Raw genomic sequence first — 19,138 nt, 5'->3', positions numbered from 1 at the left:
TGTGCCAAAGAAACCATGGCACTATCCTGAAAATGTAAGAGAGAAGACAAGTGTGGGTAGATCCTGAAAAAGAGGATAAGTCCTTTCTGGAAGGATCAACCACGAGGAACTTTCTGCTCATCGTGCTAGAGGAAGGGATGTTGAGTGCCAGTCAACATCTCCTGGTCTTATGGCTCACAGAAGGAAGTCAGTCTGTTCTGAAGAACTTGAAACTGTGGTTCCCCTCACCACATTGCTCCCAAAGTAAGAGTCAGCAGCAATTCCTCCTTTTTTTTGTGCTAGCCTGCCTTTTCTAGAGAAGCAACATAGTAGACAGAAGATAGCTGGCAGAGAGTCCCATTCTGCAGAGAAGAGAAACATTAGAAAGTGAAGGCCTTGGGAGCAAAAGGATTTTAAGAGTTCCTGAAAAGGATGTGCCTTTCACAGCTCTCTTATCTCAGGTGTATGTATATATTATGTATTTTGGATGTATAGAAAGTGTTGGTGGCTTTTAGAGGTGACCTGTTCTCTCGCTCTGTGGATGTGGATCCATATACCTGCTGGTATGGGCCTTTCCCAAACTGTGTCTATACAACATTGGTGCCAGTGGTTTTATCTACTTTTTATGGCATAGCATGTGGCTGGGGATCTTCTCCTACTGCTCTGAAGGAGACTGATAGCAGAAACTCTGCTCTCCTTTTCTTTCTTTTCCACTGAACTTTCTCGTTACCTCCCTATAATCACATCTGACTCTTCTATCATCTGATTTCCTTCTATCCTGTATTTGCAAGATTTTGCTTACAGTAATCACAAGAGACAGTCTCTGAGTGCAGTTGGGTTCTCCTGTTAGAACATTCTGGATTGCATACTGCTGTCCACATCCTATGTCCACTGCTATCTGGTATGGCCAGTGTACACCAAAATCCAATTGTATGCATTGTGTTGGTTTGACTCAAGCAGGCACAGCTGCCCATGACATTTTACATGTAGCCTGTGGAGATGTTTCACATCCACCCACCTCAAATTAATTTTGTTTGGTTGCAGCACATTTTGTCTGACCTGAACTTCCCCACACGTGTGCACTTCATGTTTTTGGAACTCAGCATTGCCTGCAAAACAAATTAAAAAGGAGGCAAGTGGAAGTAAATTCATTGAAATATTAACAAGTCATTTTGTCTTCTGCTCGTTTTCATCAGGGTGAAAAAGAACAGCAAAACCACAACAAAAATAGAAATGAAATTACTATGAGGGGCTGCAAACATAATAGTGATAGAGTTCACTTAGCTGTGGTGGTTTCTTTTATGTGATAATATTGAGGTGTTTTATTTCTCCCCTGTGAGGTAGATCACTATTAGCCACAATTTGTAGTGTGCTCCATGTGGAGGCTGGGGAGGAGAGCCTCAGAGGTTACATGAGACCATGGAAGACCCAGCAACAGAATTCAAAGTGTCTAGACCACCCAGGGACCCTCTCATGTACCACAAGCCATCAGGGAAAGATTAACTCTAAACCTTTTGGTTGCTCTGTACAGTATAATTGTCTAAATGAAATCAATGAATACTTGATTTGAGAGTCTCCCATTGCTCCATCCCTGCTGTTCCTAATGTTTGTTAACAGATTGCTTTGTGGCAGAGTGCAAAGGTGCCTCTCTATAAAACTGTAATGACTTCTGGATAGGAAGTTGCCCTGTGTATTGCAGAAAGCACCATTCAGTTTTGATTGGAACATGGGGAGCTGAGGGGTTGTTATTGCTTTTAGTACAGCTACTTGGAATAAAAATTTCTGCTCAGTTATGGTTAAGATGACATTTCCTTTTTCCCTGCTTTTTTCTCTCCTTGTTTACTGGTGGAGTTGGAATGTTCTTCTTTGCCCTGGCCAGGGAGCTGGCACGTGGTAAGAGGAGGCACCAAAGAAGAGGAGCTCCTTTTCTGTCTCCTATACTCCTCTGTCTGTCACCCATCCTGTTTGCTACTTGTTTGACTTTCTCTTGGCTGTTTTTTCTCAGTCCTTTAGGGTTTTCTTGTCAGTCCCCAGACAGCTTTTTTATAATTTCTTGCTCTCTAAGAAGAAAATGAAGTGTTTCGTGAGCTGACTGGGTTATTCCTGGTGAGGGGGTTTGGTGGTGCCAGATCTCACATTGCCTGGCTCTGGGAGCCAAGGGGACTAAAGAGGGAGAGACTGAGGCTGTAAATGAGCCCCAGTTGCACAAGCCTGTTGGCCCAGCAGGGTGAGACTCATCTGAGCATTATTTTGCTGTTGTTGCAAGTTACATTTTGTCACAATTTCCCCTGGTGAAAGACCACTGGCCTTTGGGCTGGCAACCCACATTGCAGGTGTGTGGTTACTGACAGGGGTGAAGATAATTTACAGCAGATCTCCCAGATGTCACGCCTTTGGCATCGGGTACAAACACTCTCACCTCACTCCCCCCAAAGGCTGTAGTTCATTAACTTCCAGGCCTGTGGAGTGGCCTCCCTGCCCTGACAGGCTCGAGGGGAAGGCTGGCACCCCAGAGGGGGAGTGAGGCAAAGACAGAGAGGGCTCTGTGCAGTGTGACAGATTACAGGCATATCCACACCCAGCTCCCTCCCCAAAACAAGCCCCAGTCCCCATCACACTCGTGGTGCTGCCTGACCCAGTGCCCTTTCCCTGCCAGGAGTGCCCTGTGTGCCCCTTCACATGCCGGCCTTACTGCTGCCTTGCAGCAGGGAGAAGAACTGAGAGAATTAGAGCAAGGATAGTAATTATTTCAAGAATTTTGTTTCTATTTTTTTTAGATGTTTGTAACATATCTTAGTAGTAATACTATATCAAGGCACAGGAGCTATTTGTGCTCTTTGTGTCTTTATTTCTACTTCTCAGCCAGTTATCCAGTGCTTTTTGTACTATTCCATCAACCTTTCCTAGGAAATCACGTGAACTGACTCTTCCTTGAAAAGCCTGATTGCTTACAGACTTTACACTAAAGGGGCTTACACTAAACCTCACTCCTTTTTAGATCCCTTTATACCATTCTAGTCATAAAAAGTAACCTTTACCCCCCCCCCCCCCCCCCCCCCCCCCCCCCACAAAATCTCCCCGCCTCTGGATGCAGGTGTAGGAATATAGTTGCCTCAGATGACCACATGGCTTTAGCGTGTTAACTTTATTCTAATTAAGACAGCAATAAAACTCCGACACATCCTCTTTATTCATCTAAGAAAACTGCTTATTCGCCCACGGCATATGCCCGAGATTCTCTGAAGAGAGGTAAAAAACAACCCTCACGTAAGTGACAGTCACTTTTTAAGCCGGCTATTTGTGCCCGAGGATTGCTCCGAGGCGCAGTGGAGCCAGCAGCAGTAACGTTTATTTCACTGTCAGTGCTGCCCACCTTTTCCCCCCCCCCCCCCCCCCCGTCATGTTTGGCAGTTTTCAAATGCTGGGGAGTGAAATAAATCTCTCAGAATTTGGGAGTCTCCAACCTAGTGTCACTAGCTTATATTTATTTACTTTTTTCTTGTATTTCGTGTCCTTTTGGGGGCTTCAGTAAAGCCTGGTGTAATCAGCAGGAATTTTGACAACCGTCTCCGCTGTGTACTGGGTAAGATCTCATGCCTTTGATGAGAATTGAGAGGCCCCTGCAGTTTACAAGTTACAACCAGGGACTGACATATCCTTATTAAAATATGGAGGGGCTCTGTGTTTTACAGAAATGTTGAAAAGTGGAGAAAAATTTTCTCTTTTCCAGCAATTTTTCCACATGCACATATATATTCACACACTGGTATTTTGGCAAACCAATCTACTATATCATGTCAGTGAGTTAATGACAGGCTGGTGAAATAAATGTTCACAGTTTTAAATCAGTCTTTTCTTTAGGAGCATTTAAATAACTTCATTTTTGTTCAACGTAATCTTGGCTAAAAAATACAGGCCTGCAGGAAACCCATGTATTAATTGCAAAAGCTGGGTCTGCTGTGGTTTTCCACACTGCTGATCATATATGGCATTCCAGATGAGTAGCAGATCTGATTTTATAGTCATGTTGTGTCAGGAGTTTAGACTGAGTATTACTTGTAATTCTGTCATTTATCTCTACTGTTTCTTTATTAATGTCTTCAGCGTTCTTGGTCTGTCCTCAATCTTTCACATTTTGTACTGATGGTTTATTACAGTGTTTTCCAAATTTTTTCAGTAAAAATCTTTCAAGATGAACAGCAGTCCTTCCTTGGAAGCTGACTGAAAGCCAAATGATCGTTATTCATATAGCTATTGCTTTGCACATCATCCCCTCTTTGGAAACCACTCTTCCATTATGTGCTATTGCTTCCTTGTCACTACATGCCTTGATGAGCAGTAAAATACAGTGTAGACATTTAAAATATTGTCACTGGCATGGCTAGTGAGTGAGGGAGTGAGGAAGTGAGGGAGTTTTCCCCACAATGGTGATTTTTCTGGTGCTCTTTGCAAATTCAGGCTCTAGTGATGGGGTTTTTTTCTTTTCTTTTGTATCAGTTACACTTGCAGTGTATTTTTGAGGTGCATTTTTGAGCTTTGCTTTGCAAACGTAAATGGAACTGTTCTTCTCATTGTAGTTGCTCTCAGCCATGTCCATCCTCTGCCAAAAGATTTGTGCAGCACACTGGATATAACGCTTTACTGCATCACAGCAGTTAAATATGAAAAAAAAAAATCAGAGCTTGCACGGCCTTTACCTGCCATGCACAAACTGTCACCTAGGGTGTATTATAAACTTGGATAAGCTTTCTGTGTTTTAGGTTCACAGTTTGTCATTGCATTGTTATTTTCATGGCTGTGTCTTTGATCTCACAAAAAGCTCTGCTCTGGTCAAGGCATCTGTTGACACAGTTCCCCTGGCCTACGTGGGCCTTTGAGCTTTTTAAGGGGTGAAAGAAGGTTCATGAGAGCAGAGCTTCAGAAAACACCATGGTTGCCAAAGAACAGAATTCCTAAAGCTGTTCTGTGTCATACTGTGGGCCTCTGCTTTGGATCTGAGCTCTCTCAGATTGCTGTTTCATCAGTGTGGCTGTGTCAATACAGAAGTATTAGCAGTAGTTATTGTTGTGTCGATGTAGAGGAATCCATCCTGTGTAGAAACTGAAATATGAGCAGAAAACTGATGGGCCCTTTGCCCTGAGCTTACTGTCTGAATGTTTAGAGTACATAGAAGGTAAGTGGATATTGAGAGATTTGGAAGCTGAGAGAAATTAAATTATGAGTGAAAAACATTCAGCTTTACCAGCTGAAGATTGCTGGTGCCTTTAGGTAGGTTCCCCATCTGAAATGTGCTGCAGCCCCTCCAGCTTGGTCAGAAATTCCTTGTTGTTTCTGATGTGTCTTTTCTGGCAGTCAAGGGGCTGGCACAGAATATCCTGGCTTGTTCTTCAGGTCACTTTGTCCAGTGGCTGTGCTGGAATGCCCCAGCTGTGCAGTGCTAGGTTCTGTTCACACATCAGCACAGGACAGTCACAGCCTCAGAAAGCACAGTGCAGATGACCAAATATACAGTGTTTTAAAGAGCATGGCTGCTGTTCATGTGAAACCTGATAGCAAAATATGATCAATCTCAAATCCTCAGCAGGCTCTGAACACCCTGTCCTAGCCAGTCCCATTAGAGCATGAGAGGCTGACATTGTTTTCCCTTCTACTCCATGTGATAGGGGAATTTCTGTTACTGATACTTACCAAGAGACACTTCTACAGTAAAAGTTATGGACAGTTCAAAGCATATAAGGAAGAGATATCTAGAGTTTTTATTTGGTTTACAAATGGTATTTCCAATTCTGTACACAAGTTCAAGTACATATATAGAAAGCTTTTTGGGGTACTAATGCAAAATTCTGAATCTATTGCGGGTCCCTTACTCCAAACTGGCATAGTTTTAATAAGAAGAACTCTCCATATGTTCTTGACTTGTCATTTGTTAGAAAACTGAAAATCTTAATGGTTTACATTGAAGAAATAAAGGTCAAGATACAGGCAAAGTTCCTCTGTATTGCAGAAGATAATAAAAGGGGAATATATTTGCTCCTGGTTATGCTAATTCATCACTCCAAGCACGGTGTGATTGCATTCTGTCTAGTCAGTGCTCTTCTTCATATCTTAAAGAAGAGATATAGCCAAAGTAAATGGCACTTGGAGATAGACAGGGAAAATAATTGAGTCACAGAGAGTCTTCTGTTTGAGGAGGGATGGGAAGGATAGGGATTGTTTTAATTTAAAGAAGAGACAAATAAAAGAGAATGTGACAGTAGTGTACAGAATGATGAATGATACAGAAAAGGTGAACTGGGCACTCCTGCTTGCCCTTTCATAAGTACAGAAGCAGAGGGACATCCAATAAAGCAGAAAGGCAAAAGTAATAACACTGTTGAAAGGGCATTTTTAAACAGTAACTATCTTGTTTCCAATGGCTCATCTTCTTTCTCCTTGATTCTAGAGCATGTCTTAGAGGCATGCAAGGACCTCTAGGAGATGAATTCAAGTTGTCTTGCTAAGCAGTTGTTGTGGTCATGTTGCAAAAGCTGCTGGTTGGATCAGATTATTTGGCTTGTGTGAAGGGAAGAACTTGTCAGATAGTCTTAAAGAACCTTTTTAGTCTCAAAAATAAGTGGAAGTTTAGTTAAAGACATTGATGTGTGTAATGATACTATCCATGCACTTGCTAGATACAGTAAAAAAGTAACTATTCAGGACAGAAATCTGCTACTGATGGAAGGACTATTCCTCTGCAGTTAACCCCCATGTGTTGAGGGGAACACTCCATGTGTGGAGACACGAGGCTTGACTCCATTTTCTCAGAAGGCTGATTTATTGTCTTACGATATATATTGCATTAAAATACTCCATAAAAAGTATACTAAAGAACAGAGAGAAAAGAATGATCAGAAGGCTGCAAAGAACAAGAAGAGAATAGAAAGCATAACAAAATCTTATGACTGCTCACAGCCTTGGCACAGCTGGCTGTGATTGGTCATCAATTGAAAACAATCCACATGGACCAATGGAAGATGCACCTGTTGCATTCCACAGCAGCAGATAGTTATTGTTTACATTTCTGTCCTGAGGCCCTCAGCTCTCAGGAGAGAAAAATCCTAGCAGAGGATTTTTCATAAAATATCATGGTGACACCCATGACATTTCTTTGCTGGTCTCCCTGAATATTTGCTCGTGACACATAAAATGCTGATGTTGTGCCACATTGGCTCAGGCTGTGCTGTCAGGACCAAACAGACTGTCCCCAAGGAAGTTGCTGGAAGCACATTTATTCTTCCTGAATATCCCTTTCTGATATTCTCTTATTTTTGGATGTTCCATTTTTAATTAGTCTTTATTTAATAAGTTTGTATTGTGATCCAGAAGAAAATTTATTTTGATCAGTAGATTCTAGAGAACTTCAATAAATGGACTAAATTGTATACGTATCTCTCCCCTGCCTTTTTGTTACCAAAAAAAAGTGATATAATGAGACATGCAAATTCCTGATGAGAGAGACCGTGCTGGTTAGATTATTACAGTATCTGTTTGGATCCATTGTTACTTTTAGACTTAAGTCCTGTCAGGCTTTTTGTAGCTGTGCAATTATTTTATAATTCCTCACCAGGCTGTGCAATTTCATGTAGCACAATCCCAGCCCACCTGTGGTGATCATTACTTCAAAGCCCCAGTTCCTGTGGTCATTTTGAGTGCGTGCCTGCCTTATTTCTAATGGTCTGTTGTGGTAATGTCAGCTGTAATCATTCAGCCCTGGATCACTCTGTGAGGTGGCTTTTCCTCTCTTTCCTGCTGCAGTTTTCCGATCTTAAAACAGGTGAAACGCCTCAGCTATTCTGGATGGAAACCACTTGCTATGATGTAGGGGAAATTGAATTTTTAGTAAATTCCTTATGCCTTATAATTAGGTCTTTGTTTCTCACTCATCTATAGGACACCGTGAATGCATTTGCCAACACCTGTCTTTTTAAACTTTGTACAGCAATGGAGCATTTAAAATATCTACTACTCAACATGTAACTGATGTATTTTATCAATCATGTGAAGTGTATAATTTTTTTAAGTTTATAGAAGATACATATTTGTGTGTACGTATCTATTTGCTGTGTATATAAACTGTACATTTAAGGATGTATTTGCTTGGCACTACAGTCCAGCTCCCTCAGAAAAAGTCACAGCCCTGGAATACCAACCTAAAAGCTAGTTTAGCCATTTGAAGTCACTGAGAAAAATTAATTGTAAATGTAATTTCGTATTCAGTGGTATGCAAATTTCATGTCTAAACTCACGTGAAAAGAAGCATTCAGTCTAATTTTTTGGCATTTGTCAAAAGCCCTCCAAAAACCATCCAGGCTGCAGACTAATCTGCCTTTCATAAATCACAACTGAAGACTTTCTGCTGACTTCTTAAGACTAAATTATTTCTATTGTTCTCAAGTAATTACATTTTTGTTGTTATCTGTGGAAAGAGCCTCACTGCGTTGAGCATGTAAGTATATGGGAATGGGGGGAAGGTGGATTTGTGTTAGTTAAGTGGAGATGATAAAACTGAAAGCATAGCAGGACATAAATCAGATTTTTCTTCTTTTTCTAGTTGGCTTGTCACAATAAAACATTGCAACAGATGCTGAAGCCAGGGTCAGATCCAGATGAAGGAGATGAAGCCTTGAGGTTTTATGCCAAACATACGGCACAGATAGAGGTAAAGGATTGCTCTCCAGAAGATGGACTGTGAGACAAGTCTGCATCTTACATGTGGTGTATCTCCTCTTTTTAGGCATCCAAACAGTGTGGGTTATTTTTGAGAAGGTTGAATAATATGCTTTTGGCTGTGGAAGATAAAGGAATACACCTGTATTAGAAGTGGCTCCAAACCATCATTTCACAATAGCTTTCCTGTGTGTTACCAAACATGTTTTGCTAGGGAAATAATGACTGTGGACAGGAGCTGTGTCATGAAGTCAAGAATTGTCTTCTATGGTACATCACTCAAATAAATAATCATGCATTTCAAAGCCATGATTCTGGCTCGTCAAAACTCTGACGGGAGTACAAAGAGGTTTTGAATTGGTGTAGACATTCAATAGGCTTTTGTTTAAAATACCAAGGTTTGGCCTGGTTCAGAAGTTCTGTTCTCTGTTTTAAACTTTGCACCTGCCGTGGGTTGGACTTACATAGAGGTCCACAGAGGTATCCCACCACAGGATGGGTAGAAGATACACGGCCTTGGTTGTCCAGAGGGCAGTCAGTGCTTCTCTTAATGTATTTTAAAACTTTGGCTGCTGCTGAGATCTCTCTTAGCAATTATCAGCCAGTTTATCTGGGTAGCTGGTAAATTTAGGCATTAAACAAGCACTGTGGTCAACTTTTATGTGGCCAATAGTTTCTTCTAGAAAAGTGAAACCGAACCCAGCATTGCTGCTATACGAAATAGATAACTGCTTGTCTTTGAAAGTGTCCTAGACCTGTTTGGTGTTTCAGATTTTATCTCCCCTATATTAACATATCTCATTTGTTTGATTTGAAATTCAAATAGTGGTATTTTTATATTTTCACCAGTGGCTGCACGGAGGCATGGTTGTAGGAGTCTAAAAGGGTTTTCTACCCATTTCTGTATTTTTAGTAATGCAGAGTCAATGATCAGAATGGGGAAGCAAATTTGATGGCAGTGTGGTGAGATTAAATAAAATCTATCTCGCTCATCAGTAGCTTGGTAGGTGCTGAAATGTAAACAATTCAAAACCATGGATTTTATCAAGTAAAAAGATAAAGACTGAAAAGATGTGGGTGCTGCCTGAGTGATATTTTTGCATGTTCACCTTTACAATTTATTCCATCATAGAAATAGATTCAAGATGAGAAAAGTATTTTGTAATCAGAGCAGAAAGCCCCTGTACTTCTCCACTTTTTACTGGGTCAGATTTGTTTCAATTTGCTGACAAATTGAAGCATCCTGAATTGCAGCACTTTTTATATTTGACAAAGTCTGAACCTAGGTTTTTCTTGAGACTTATATTTGCCACCTTATTCAGGCAGGCTTTTGAAAATAAAAACAGATTTACTCTGTTTTGGGCTTGATTGGTCCAATTTTATTGTAATGTTCAAATAATTAATGCATTCATTTGTAAATAAAAGGGGAGCTGTGAACAAGAAAAGATATGACAAAATGGTTGGATAGTCACTGACTCTGGCAAAAATGTGCATTTTATTTATAGATTGTTCGCCATGATAGAACAATGGAAAAGATTGTCTTTCCTGTCCCAAATATTTGTGAATTCCTCACTCGGGAATCCAAAAGTCGGGTGTTCAGTACAACAGAGAGAGATGAACAAGGGAGCAAAGTCATTGACTTTTTCCAGCAGACTGACGATCTGTACAACGAGATGAAATGGCAAAAGAAAATTAGAAGTAAGTACTGTAATTTGAAAAAAATAGCTTCATTATGCTAAAACCTTGATTTTAAATCTTCAAGTACTTTCATTTTAATGATACACTTTTCTCTATTCACTCTGACACTACAACAGGCAAAACTGTTCTGGGCTTGGGAGTGTAGGTCTGCTGAGACACTTGCATGCCATCATAAAAGAAGTGTAATATGGAGCAGTTATTAATGTGTTCAAGATGATGTTTTGGACTCCAGAAGTTAAATTGAGGAATGGAAGAACTGGGTATAGTTCTACTAGTCTTGATAGTGTTGCACTTAATTAAACCAAGGCCCCTAATATTTAACAAAAAAATGTGTAGCTGCATATTTGAGGTTTGCAGGTTCCTGAAAGGCCATTAAAAGACTCATAAACATCAGTCACTTAAAAACATCTCTCACCAGAACCTCAGATGCTTTAAATCTGCCGAGCTCCCATGGAGTCAGTCCCCCTCTGACAGTCCACATCAGCCTGACATGACTGGGCTGCAGGGTGTCCCAGCTGGCCCATACTGGTGCATGTCCCATGGTACTGGGGAGGCACGTGTGTGGCCTTGAGCTGCTTGGTCAAGATCGGGGGAGAGATCAAAGTGAGGCTACCAAGAGGAGGGGCAGGGAAGCCCCACTAGGTACTCTGAATGTCTTTAGCTCCCTGGTGGGCAGTACAGCTGCTGGCTGTCAGCAGGAATGGGGCTATTGCCAATGTGCCTGGATCAGGAGGGTCCTGCCAGCTCAGCCATTGTCAATTCTGCCCTTGGCTTTTGGAGCAGAAAGTTGTATTTTATATATCATAGAAACACAGAATCACGGTTTGGGTTGGGAGGAACCTTAAAGATCACACTGTTCCACCCCCCTGCCATGGGCAGGGACATGTCCCACATCCCAGGTTGCTCCAAGCCCCATCCAGCCTGGCCTTGGACACTTCCAGGGATCCAGGGGCAGCCACAGCTTCTCTGGACAACCTGTGCCAGGGCCTCACCACCATGACAGGGAATGATTTCTTCCTAATATCCAACCTAAATCTACGCTTAGTTTGAAGCCATTCCCTCTGTTGCTGTGATTCTAGGCCCTTCTAAAGAGTCTCTCTCCATCTTTTCTGAAGGCTCCCTTCAGGCACTGGAATGCTGCAATTAGGTCACCCCAAAGCCTTCTCTTTTCCAGGCTGAACATATATAAAAATAGCTTAAAGTGATCACTTCATTCACTGCTAAAACGCAGATACTCTTGGAGTGTCACACATCATCTGCTCGCAGCAATTGATCAGGAAAGAAGGAAGGAATAGGGTCTAGAGCAGCAGGATAGTCAGAGCAATGTGGGAGCATCCTGAGTGTGATGGAAGCATGATGTTATTGCAATTTCTTATATGTCAATTCTCAGGTTTTAATTTTCAGCAGCAGCAAGTCTTCAGTGTAAACCCCATCAACTCAAATCTGCTTCTCTTGGTTGCACCCTAAAAACTTAGTAGTGACAAACTGACCAGAATAGAAGTTGAAAAATGCATGATTGCAGAATCTGCAGAATATTTGGGAATAAAGTCTTTGTATTGTAGAAAAATTACTTCAGTAAAAAAAAAATAAAATAAAATTTGGGGGTTTTTGCATTTGAAACACAAATAAAAGAGCCAACCCAACAATTAGATAGACCAGACCTGCCTAATGCTATAAACAAAGAAAATGACTTTGTTTTTATTCAGAGCAAAAATTTCTCAATTCCCTTCATCAGTAGAATAGCCCACAAGTCTCCGTGCTGGGTTTTTTGTTTGTTTGTTTTTGGTTTTTTTTATTATTGTTTGAGAAGATAATTCTGGTTGAAGCTGGATTCATTCTTTAGCTAAGTGTCTGTTAGCATGAAGTCTGTGCTGCTTAAATTCACAGATGCCATTTTTGCAGTGGCTCCAAATGCTTAAATCTCAGCAGTCAGCAGCACAAGGTTATCACAGTGAAATCTGAATATTTATCTAATTGCTATTAAAGACTATTTGTCCTAAAGCCTGAGGCAGTCATATGCAGTTGAAGGAATCTGCTGTTTATAAAAACTTCACTGGATGCTCTGCATATTTGCAGGAAGTTTTCAGTACTTTAAAATCTAGTTAATAGGGATGTATCATGTGTAAAACCTCTCTCGCCAGAGGTGTTTTCACACTATTGCACATAGGATCTTGTTTCAAATGTTCATTTAAACATATTTTAGTGCACCAATAGTGCTTGCCTGAGTTTTAGCACACTGATCTTGTTCCTGACCTTCTTGCTGAACCATCTATGTGACTCTGGACACAAATTCAACCCTGTTTCCCCCTTTTTAGTCCTTTATAGCTAGGCTGTAGGTTCTTTGGCATATGGACTATTTCTGTGTGTAGAGAACACAGAAATATGGAGATCATGGCTTGGCTGAGTCCTTTTAAGCAGGAGTACAGAGCTGTTTGTCAGCAGGTGACCATGGGCTTCTGAGCATCACACAGGAAATAGTCAGCTTTTGTAGAAACAAAACCCAGGCAGACCAAATTTTGCCTGCTTCCCAAGCAGATAAAAATATTTTTAGTTTGACAGAGGTGGGGAAAACACTGCAGTTGTGAAACCATGCCTATTCCATGGTTCTTTGCCTATGTCATTGGCATACTTGGTCCAAATAAGTCATCTGGATGATACATTCTGGGTGTTCTGGTTGACTGGCATTTAGAGTGCTAAAATCTATTTGTTTGCTTGTTTTTATGTCCCCATGCACAGAAGCTGCAGATTCAGATGCAGCTGAAAAGACTCCCTTTCAAAATATCTAGGCCTAAAGTCTTACCAGAGGCAAGACTCCAGTATATAATAAACTGTACTGTGATCTTTGGATTAAAAGCTCTGCTTGAAACTTTGTTTTATGGCAAACCTATGTTTAATATTTGTCTATTTTAGTTAATTTTAAAGATCTGCATATTTTCTACATTAATCTGTATTTAATTCCCTTGGAGCTATTGGTGATTGAGTTTCTGCTTCCTTTCAGCTTATTGATTGCTGCTCTTCTCCCCTTTCTAGATAATCCAGCCCTGTTTTGGTTCTCCAGACACATCTCTCTCTGGGGGAGCATTTCCTTCAACCTTGCGGTATTCATCAATTTAGCAGTTGCTCTGTTCTACCCTTTTGGAGATGATGGAGATGAAGGCAAGTAGAGTTTGGTTTTATTTTTTGTTTTAATTTTAGATGCTTTTATTTCCAAGGTAACAAATAAAGCTGCATTTTCAGGTGCAGTCATATCTGGAAGCTATTTAGTGTCTCCTAAGTAGGTACCAGATGTTGTCTGAAATGTGGTGGTTGATCTGTGTGTCACATGGCCCACACAGTGCAGAGCAGAATGGACAGAGCATAAGCTGGAGATTATCTAGATATCTCAGTTAATTTTTTTTATATTGCCATATTGCAGTGTCCTACTGCATACATTTAGCTGCAGCTTCTGAACTGAAGGAGGATTCCTGGCAGGAGAGGGACAGAGATTCCTTAAGGCTGACCAAATTGAATGACTTGCAGTCTTGAAAACATATGGAAGAGAATTGTTTGAAAACTAGCTTGTTGGCTTTTGACTGTATTGTTTATTGGGATAAAAGGGCATAACTTTTGCAGAAGGGAAATGCATTATGTAAAAATACTCTTAAAACTTATTATTCTGTCACTTCATCCCATGTCACAGGAAATATTTAATCAAGTTTTTTATTTGCTATAAATGTAGCAGACTAGCAGGAGGCCTCTTTGAAGCCCAAACAAGCTTAATTGGGGTAAAGGACACTAAATAGTTTAGAATATTGGTAATGGGAGCAGAGCCATTCACCTCTGGACCTTTGATTCCTGGTCAGTCAGTAATGTGACTGAGAGTCACCTCTGTCTGATGGCATGTGAACTGGGCTGGTGGAACCAGTCCAGATCCTAGTAGATACATGTGCTTTTCACAAGCATTGCAGCTGGCACCGGCAAACATTCCTGCTGGCTGGCGGAACAGAGAGGCAGCAGATTAAAATATATTGGCATGGGGACCATGCTGCTCTCGCAGCCCACAGGGTGGTCTTTGCAGGTCATAGCTCAGGCAGTCTCCTGGAATGAGGCAGATTTGCAGGGCTATGCCCTGGAGAAGGGAAGTATCTTGTGCTTTGTAAACTAGGAAGTCACTCAGAGCATGTTAGAGCCCACAGAGGATGAGAGGAGAAATAAAGGGTTAAAAATAAACCTTTTAACCTGCTAAATTTTAGCTAATATATACTCGTGGAAATCCTCTAGTCTGCAATCAGCAGGTATTAATACTTATTCTGAACTGCAGATTTATATGGCATTAGTTTAAGTGGCCCCAGTAATCCAGTGACAGTGCATTTCAGGATTCCAGTTGCTGCTGCTTGTAAAGCCAAAGCAACTCCTGAGCAATAAGGAATAGGTGTGCCAAATCAGATTAGCAGATAATGAGGCAGCCTCCTTACTTCCAGCCTTCCTCTCCACCAAAGCCTGATCCAACAGCTGGGCTTTGTCTCCCATTTTTCCCCTTCACCTTGTGTAAATCCACCTGTATTCACCTGTCTGAGGTGCCTGGACTGATCTAATCATCCCCAAATGCCGCCTTTTAGTAGGTACTTGCAGTTCTTATGTAATATGACATAGGCAAAACTGCTCCAGCTGAACACCATTCCTGAAGGGAGCCTAAAACAAAGAAAGGGACAAGAGCGCGTGGTGACAGGAAAGGGGGGATGGCTTCAACCTGACAGAGAGTAGGTTTAGTTTAGATATTAGGAAAAAATTCTTTCTGGTAAGGGTGGTGAGACCCTGGCACAGGTTGCCCAGAGAAGCTGTGGCTGCCTCTGGATCCCTGGAAGTGTCCAAGGTCAGGCTGGATGGGGCTTGGAGCAACCTGGAATAGTGGAAAGGCAGGGAGAATGGAAATTGATGATCTTTAAGGGTCTTTCCAGCCGAAACCATGATTCTGTGAAGACTCCTTGCCTCTAGGGTGCCTGTCTGCACATGGTACTGGTGTGGGTCCTGCAACATGAAATTGCTGGACCTGCAGTAGGGAAGAAGGAAAACTGGTTTGTGAAAGAACCGCAGAGAACTTTGGCCTTGCCTTTCAGATGGGCTTGAAAGTAATTTTTTTTAGGATCCATTAAAAGTTTGCAAATCTTGTTGGCAAAGAAGTTCTCTGCTAGAGCTGACCTTGAACCTCCCACCAGGGATAGAAACACTCCTGAACTTTGGAAAGTTCAGATGCCACCTGAATGTTGAGGCTAGGGCCTTGTCTCATTGTTTTCTAAACCCAGTGATGCTGCTCAGCTGTGTATCTGTTGCCAAAGAGATTCCTATTGTGAATCTAGCTAAATTTTCTATTCCCTTCTCCCCCGTCACTGACCTGTCAGTTCATCCCGTAACAATAGAAGTCAGTGTACAAGGGTGACAGTGCCCTGAGATCTGAATGTGCTTTTTATATCACAGCAGCATGGTGTGTTTCCAGAGCTTTAAGCAGAGGAGAGAGGGAAAACAGGGACATCGCTCAAAGCTCAGGGAGCGCCTGGAGCCAGCATCTTGCAGAGCAGCAGGGACTGACAGTGCAGGCGGCAGGCCCCGGGCCCCGCTGCCTGCCCAGGAGCCAAGTGCAGCTGCTCAGTGCTGCAGGCCACGCAGCTGCTGCCTGGCCCTGCCCGGGCTGATCCCGCTGTGCCCAGTGCTCCACTCCCGTGCAGAGGCAGAGGCTCCTGAGGAACAGCTGCGGCCCTTCAGGAGGGAACTGCTTTTTCGGGAGCCGCGGCTGGTAACGTGGCTCTACAGCGCGGTGCCACTTGCTGTGCTGCCCCCAGGACAGGCTATTTCTGTAGCTGAGCAATCATGGAATCAGACTGGAGGGGCCTTAATGATCCCTGCAGAAGGGAGCTGATTAGTGGCTTCCTCCAGAAGGGTAAACTGTTCCATCTCTGAGCACTCCCTGGATTTTAATGGAAATTTCATTAGCTGCTCATATTATTACCTGTGCAAAAAGCAACAATACTCTGAGAATAATAGCTCCTGCAGCAATTAGGATAAGCCGTGGTCAGCAGTTGTGATGCATGAATCATGCTTTTGTTAGCTCTGCTGGCAAAGGAATTGATCTTTTGGATCCGTTTCTCGGTGAAAAATGTAGTCTCCAAAGATGCCTTTCTCAAATCTCCCTTTCTCTTCTGCACAGGCACACTCTCGCCGTTGTTTTCCATGCTCCTCTGGATAGCAGTGGCATTTTGCACAGCAATGCTGTTTTTCATCTCCAAGCCTGTTGGCATTCGACCCTTTTTGGTGTCTGTTATTCTCAGGTCTATATATACTATAGGGCTTGGTCCTACCTTGATACTCCTTGGTGCTGCTAATGTAAGTACTTCAAAAGCAACCAGAATTTCTCTTTCAGCAGAAGGAAAGATATTAAGGGTCTCCTATTAAAAAACTCATTTTATTAGAGCTGTGCAAAAACTTCTTTTTCTGGTTCATTGGTTAAGCCAAAGAAATAAATAATTTCCAGTCATCCTGAAACAGCAGTGTCAGCGAAGTGGGAAGCTAAGAAAAAAAGTTGCTTTAGTTTTGTGCATATGCAAATAATTTTAAAACAAAAACAATATGAAATTTAAAGAAATATTGCTGGATAAGGGCAATAAAACCTACAGTTTCTCATGTTAAAAGAATAATTTTCTCTGCCAATACTCTCAGCACTATTAACACAAATTTGTGAAATGTTTCTGAGACCTTAAACATATTTTCAGGAAGAGTTATCAAAATTAAAAATTCTCGCAGCCCTTTGCCAGATCTCTTAACTTAGTCATGAATAAGTCTGCATGCTTACTGGGCTTGGTAAGATACACAGTTGTGCTCACAAGTCGTCTGTTTAAATTTCTGCCTGACAGCTACAGGTCTAATTCACCCCAGCACAAAGTATTGGGCTGTTTGCCACCAGTATGTGAGAATTTCACATACTGAAAAATACCCAGACATATAGTCAAAGGTAAAGCCAAGTAAACAGCCTTTTTGCTCATGTCAATTTTGGGAGCAAAGGAATCATGTTGAGTCTTCATTCCTTGTCCTGGATTGCCAGAGAGATGAGGTGAGACCCTTTCCTGTTCACTGCTGTACTGCTGCTCGTGTGCAGGCAAAGCTTGGGAGCCATGGAGAATCTGATACTGTTGTTTAAATGCTACACTTCAAAAATGTCCTCAGTTCTGAGGGATTTTTTAGGGATTTTAAATTGAAGAACATGATCTGAAGGAAATAGATCTCACATACGCCCCCCACATTTTCTGTTGTGTTACTATTGTTCTCTTATAGTAGCATGCCTACCTGCTCTTACATAGTCTCGGATCTAAAGTCAAAATTGTTGGGAGTTCACTCCCCAGCTGGATTTTAATGCCTTGTGACATTAACCCTGCCTACCTATTAATGTTATAAGAATAAATCACAATGTGATGAGGCATGGTGCAGTGTTGGAGAGGTGATGTACTTTCACTCACCCTCACAGGCTCATTCCCAGTGTGCTCTCAGAGCTGGATTTCCCTCACCTCACTCCAGCTATCTAAAAGTTGTGCATTTAGTCAAACCAACCTATCTACACAGCAACCCAAACAATAAATACCAGGATTTTTCTGAGGCATAAACCTAGGCTTTGTTACCTCCACAGCTCTGTAACAAAATTGTGTTCCTGGTGAGCTTTGTTGGGAACCGTGGGACCTTCACCCGTGGCTACAGAGCAGTCATCATGGACATGGCTTTTCTCTACCACGTGGCTTATGTCCTGGTCTGCATGCTGGGCCTCTGCGTGCATGAGTTCTTCTACAGCTTCCTGGTAAGTATGTGCTGCTGTGGAGGGGGAAACTTTGCAAAAATAGAAAATACCGTTACCCATGCAGCTGTCTTCAATTTCTTCCTGACAAATCAAGCCAAATTGTGTATTTTTAGCATGCCGTTGTGTTGCTGCCCCTTAAGAGCTGCTGTTTTTATTAAAACCTGTTTCTGTTAGGACTTATTTTATCTGTTTTAGAGCTGAAAGTTTGCTCCTTTCTTCTCAGACAGTCACACAGCCCACTCCTTTTTCCCAGCTTTCTCCATATTCTGTATCCACCATTCCTGTGTCTTCTGGCAGTCCTAACATTTCAGGGGCAGTTGTCCAGGGGTGTGTGCATCATCACACGTACCAAAGGATCCCATTCCTCATCCCCAATACATTTTTAACAAATTACTTGGGAAATGGGGATGGGGTATGCCTTCGGTGTGGCAGGAAGATTCATCACTTGAAATGTATCCCACTTCATTTTTTTTTTATTGCCATTACCCAGATGGAATGCCTTTTAATAATGTGGTACAGGTGCAGTGAAAATGAATCAGACAAAATTATGCTAAACTCCATTCCCTTCATGCTGAGTAGCAGTAAAAGGTGTTTCACTGCTCTTGTTTGCTAATCCTTTTGCTCTGTAGTGGAACATGTGAAACTTGTAGGACACTGAGTAAACTGTGGTCATTATATTTCCTGTTGTATTTATTCACAGCTTCTTGAATAGTGGTGAACTCCCAGCATTTCAAAGATATGTTAAGCACACTAAAATTTTCAGGAGTTCAGTGCTAACTCAGGCAGAGCTCCTGTTGAAGTCAGACTTTCCAGATTTCAACATTCAAGTCTGCTTCAAAGTTTGTGCAGATTCCAAAGGAGCCAAGATTGTGGCTGTAGCTGCAGGACCCTCTTCAAATGGATGTAACTCTCCTGCTTAAAAAATGCACAAATTATTTG

General features: G+C 41.8%; 1 protein-coding gene across 7 annotated transcripts in view; it reads left to right on the top strand.

Moving 5' to 3' along the window:
- ITPR2 (inositol 1,4,5-trisphosphate receptor type 2) overlaps positions 1 to 19,138 on the top strand; it is a 244,485-nt gene that overhangs the window by 192,431 nt on the left and 32,916 nt on the right. For all 7 annotated transcript variants that reach the window (XM_039708068.1, XM_039708067.1, XM_039708063.1 and 4 more), the window contains 5 exons: positions 8,570 to 8,677; positions 10,191 to 10,383; positions 13,414 to 13,539; positions 16,565 to 16,740; positions 18,035 to 18,199. In XM_039708068.1, coding sequence (XP_039564002.1) covers positions 8,570 to 8,677; positions 10,191 to 10,383; positions 13,414 to 13,539; positions 16,565 to 16,740; positions 18,035 to 18,199 — 768 coding nt within the window. The remainder of the gene's footprint in view (positions 1 to 8,569; positions 8,678 to 10,190; positions 10,384 to 13,413; positions 13,540 to 16,564; positions 16,741 to 18,034; positions 18,200 to 19,138) is intronic.

The sequence above is a fragment of the Passer montanus genome, unplaced genomic scaffold (assembly GCF_014805655.1).
Source record: "Passer montanus isolate IOZ18808 unplaced genomic scaffold, ASM1480565v1 scaffold20, whole genome shotgun sequence".
Taxonomy (NCBI): Eukaryota; Metazoa; Chordata; class Aves; order Passeriformes; family Passeridae; genus Passer; species Passer montanus.
Note: the sequence above shows the minus strand (reverse complement) of the source record. Positions and strands in the feature narration are given on the sequence as shown.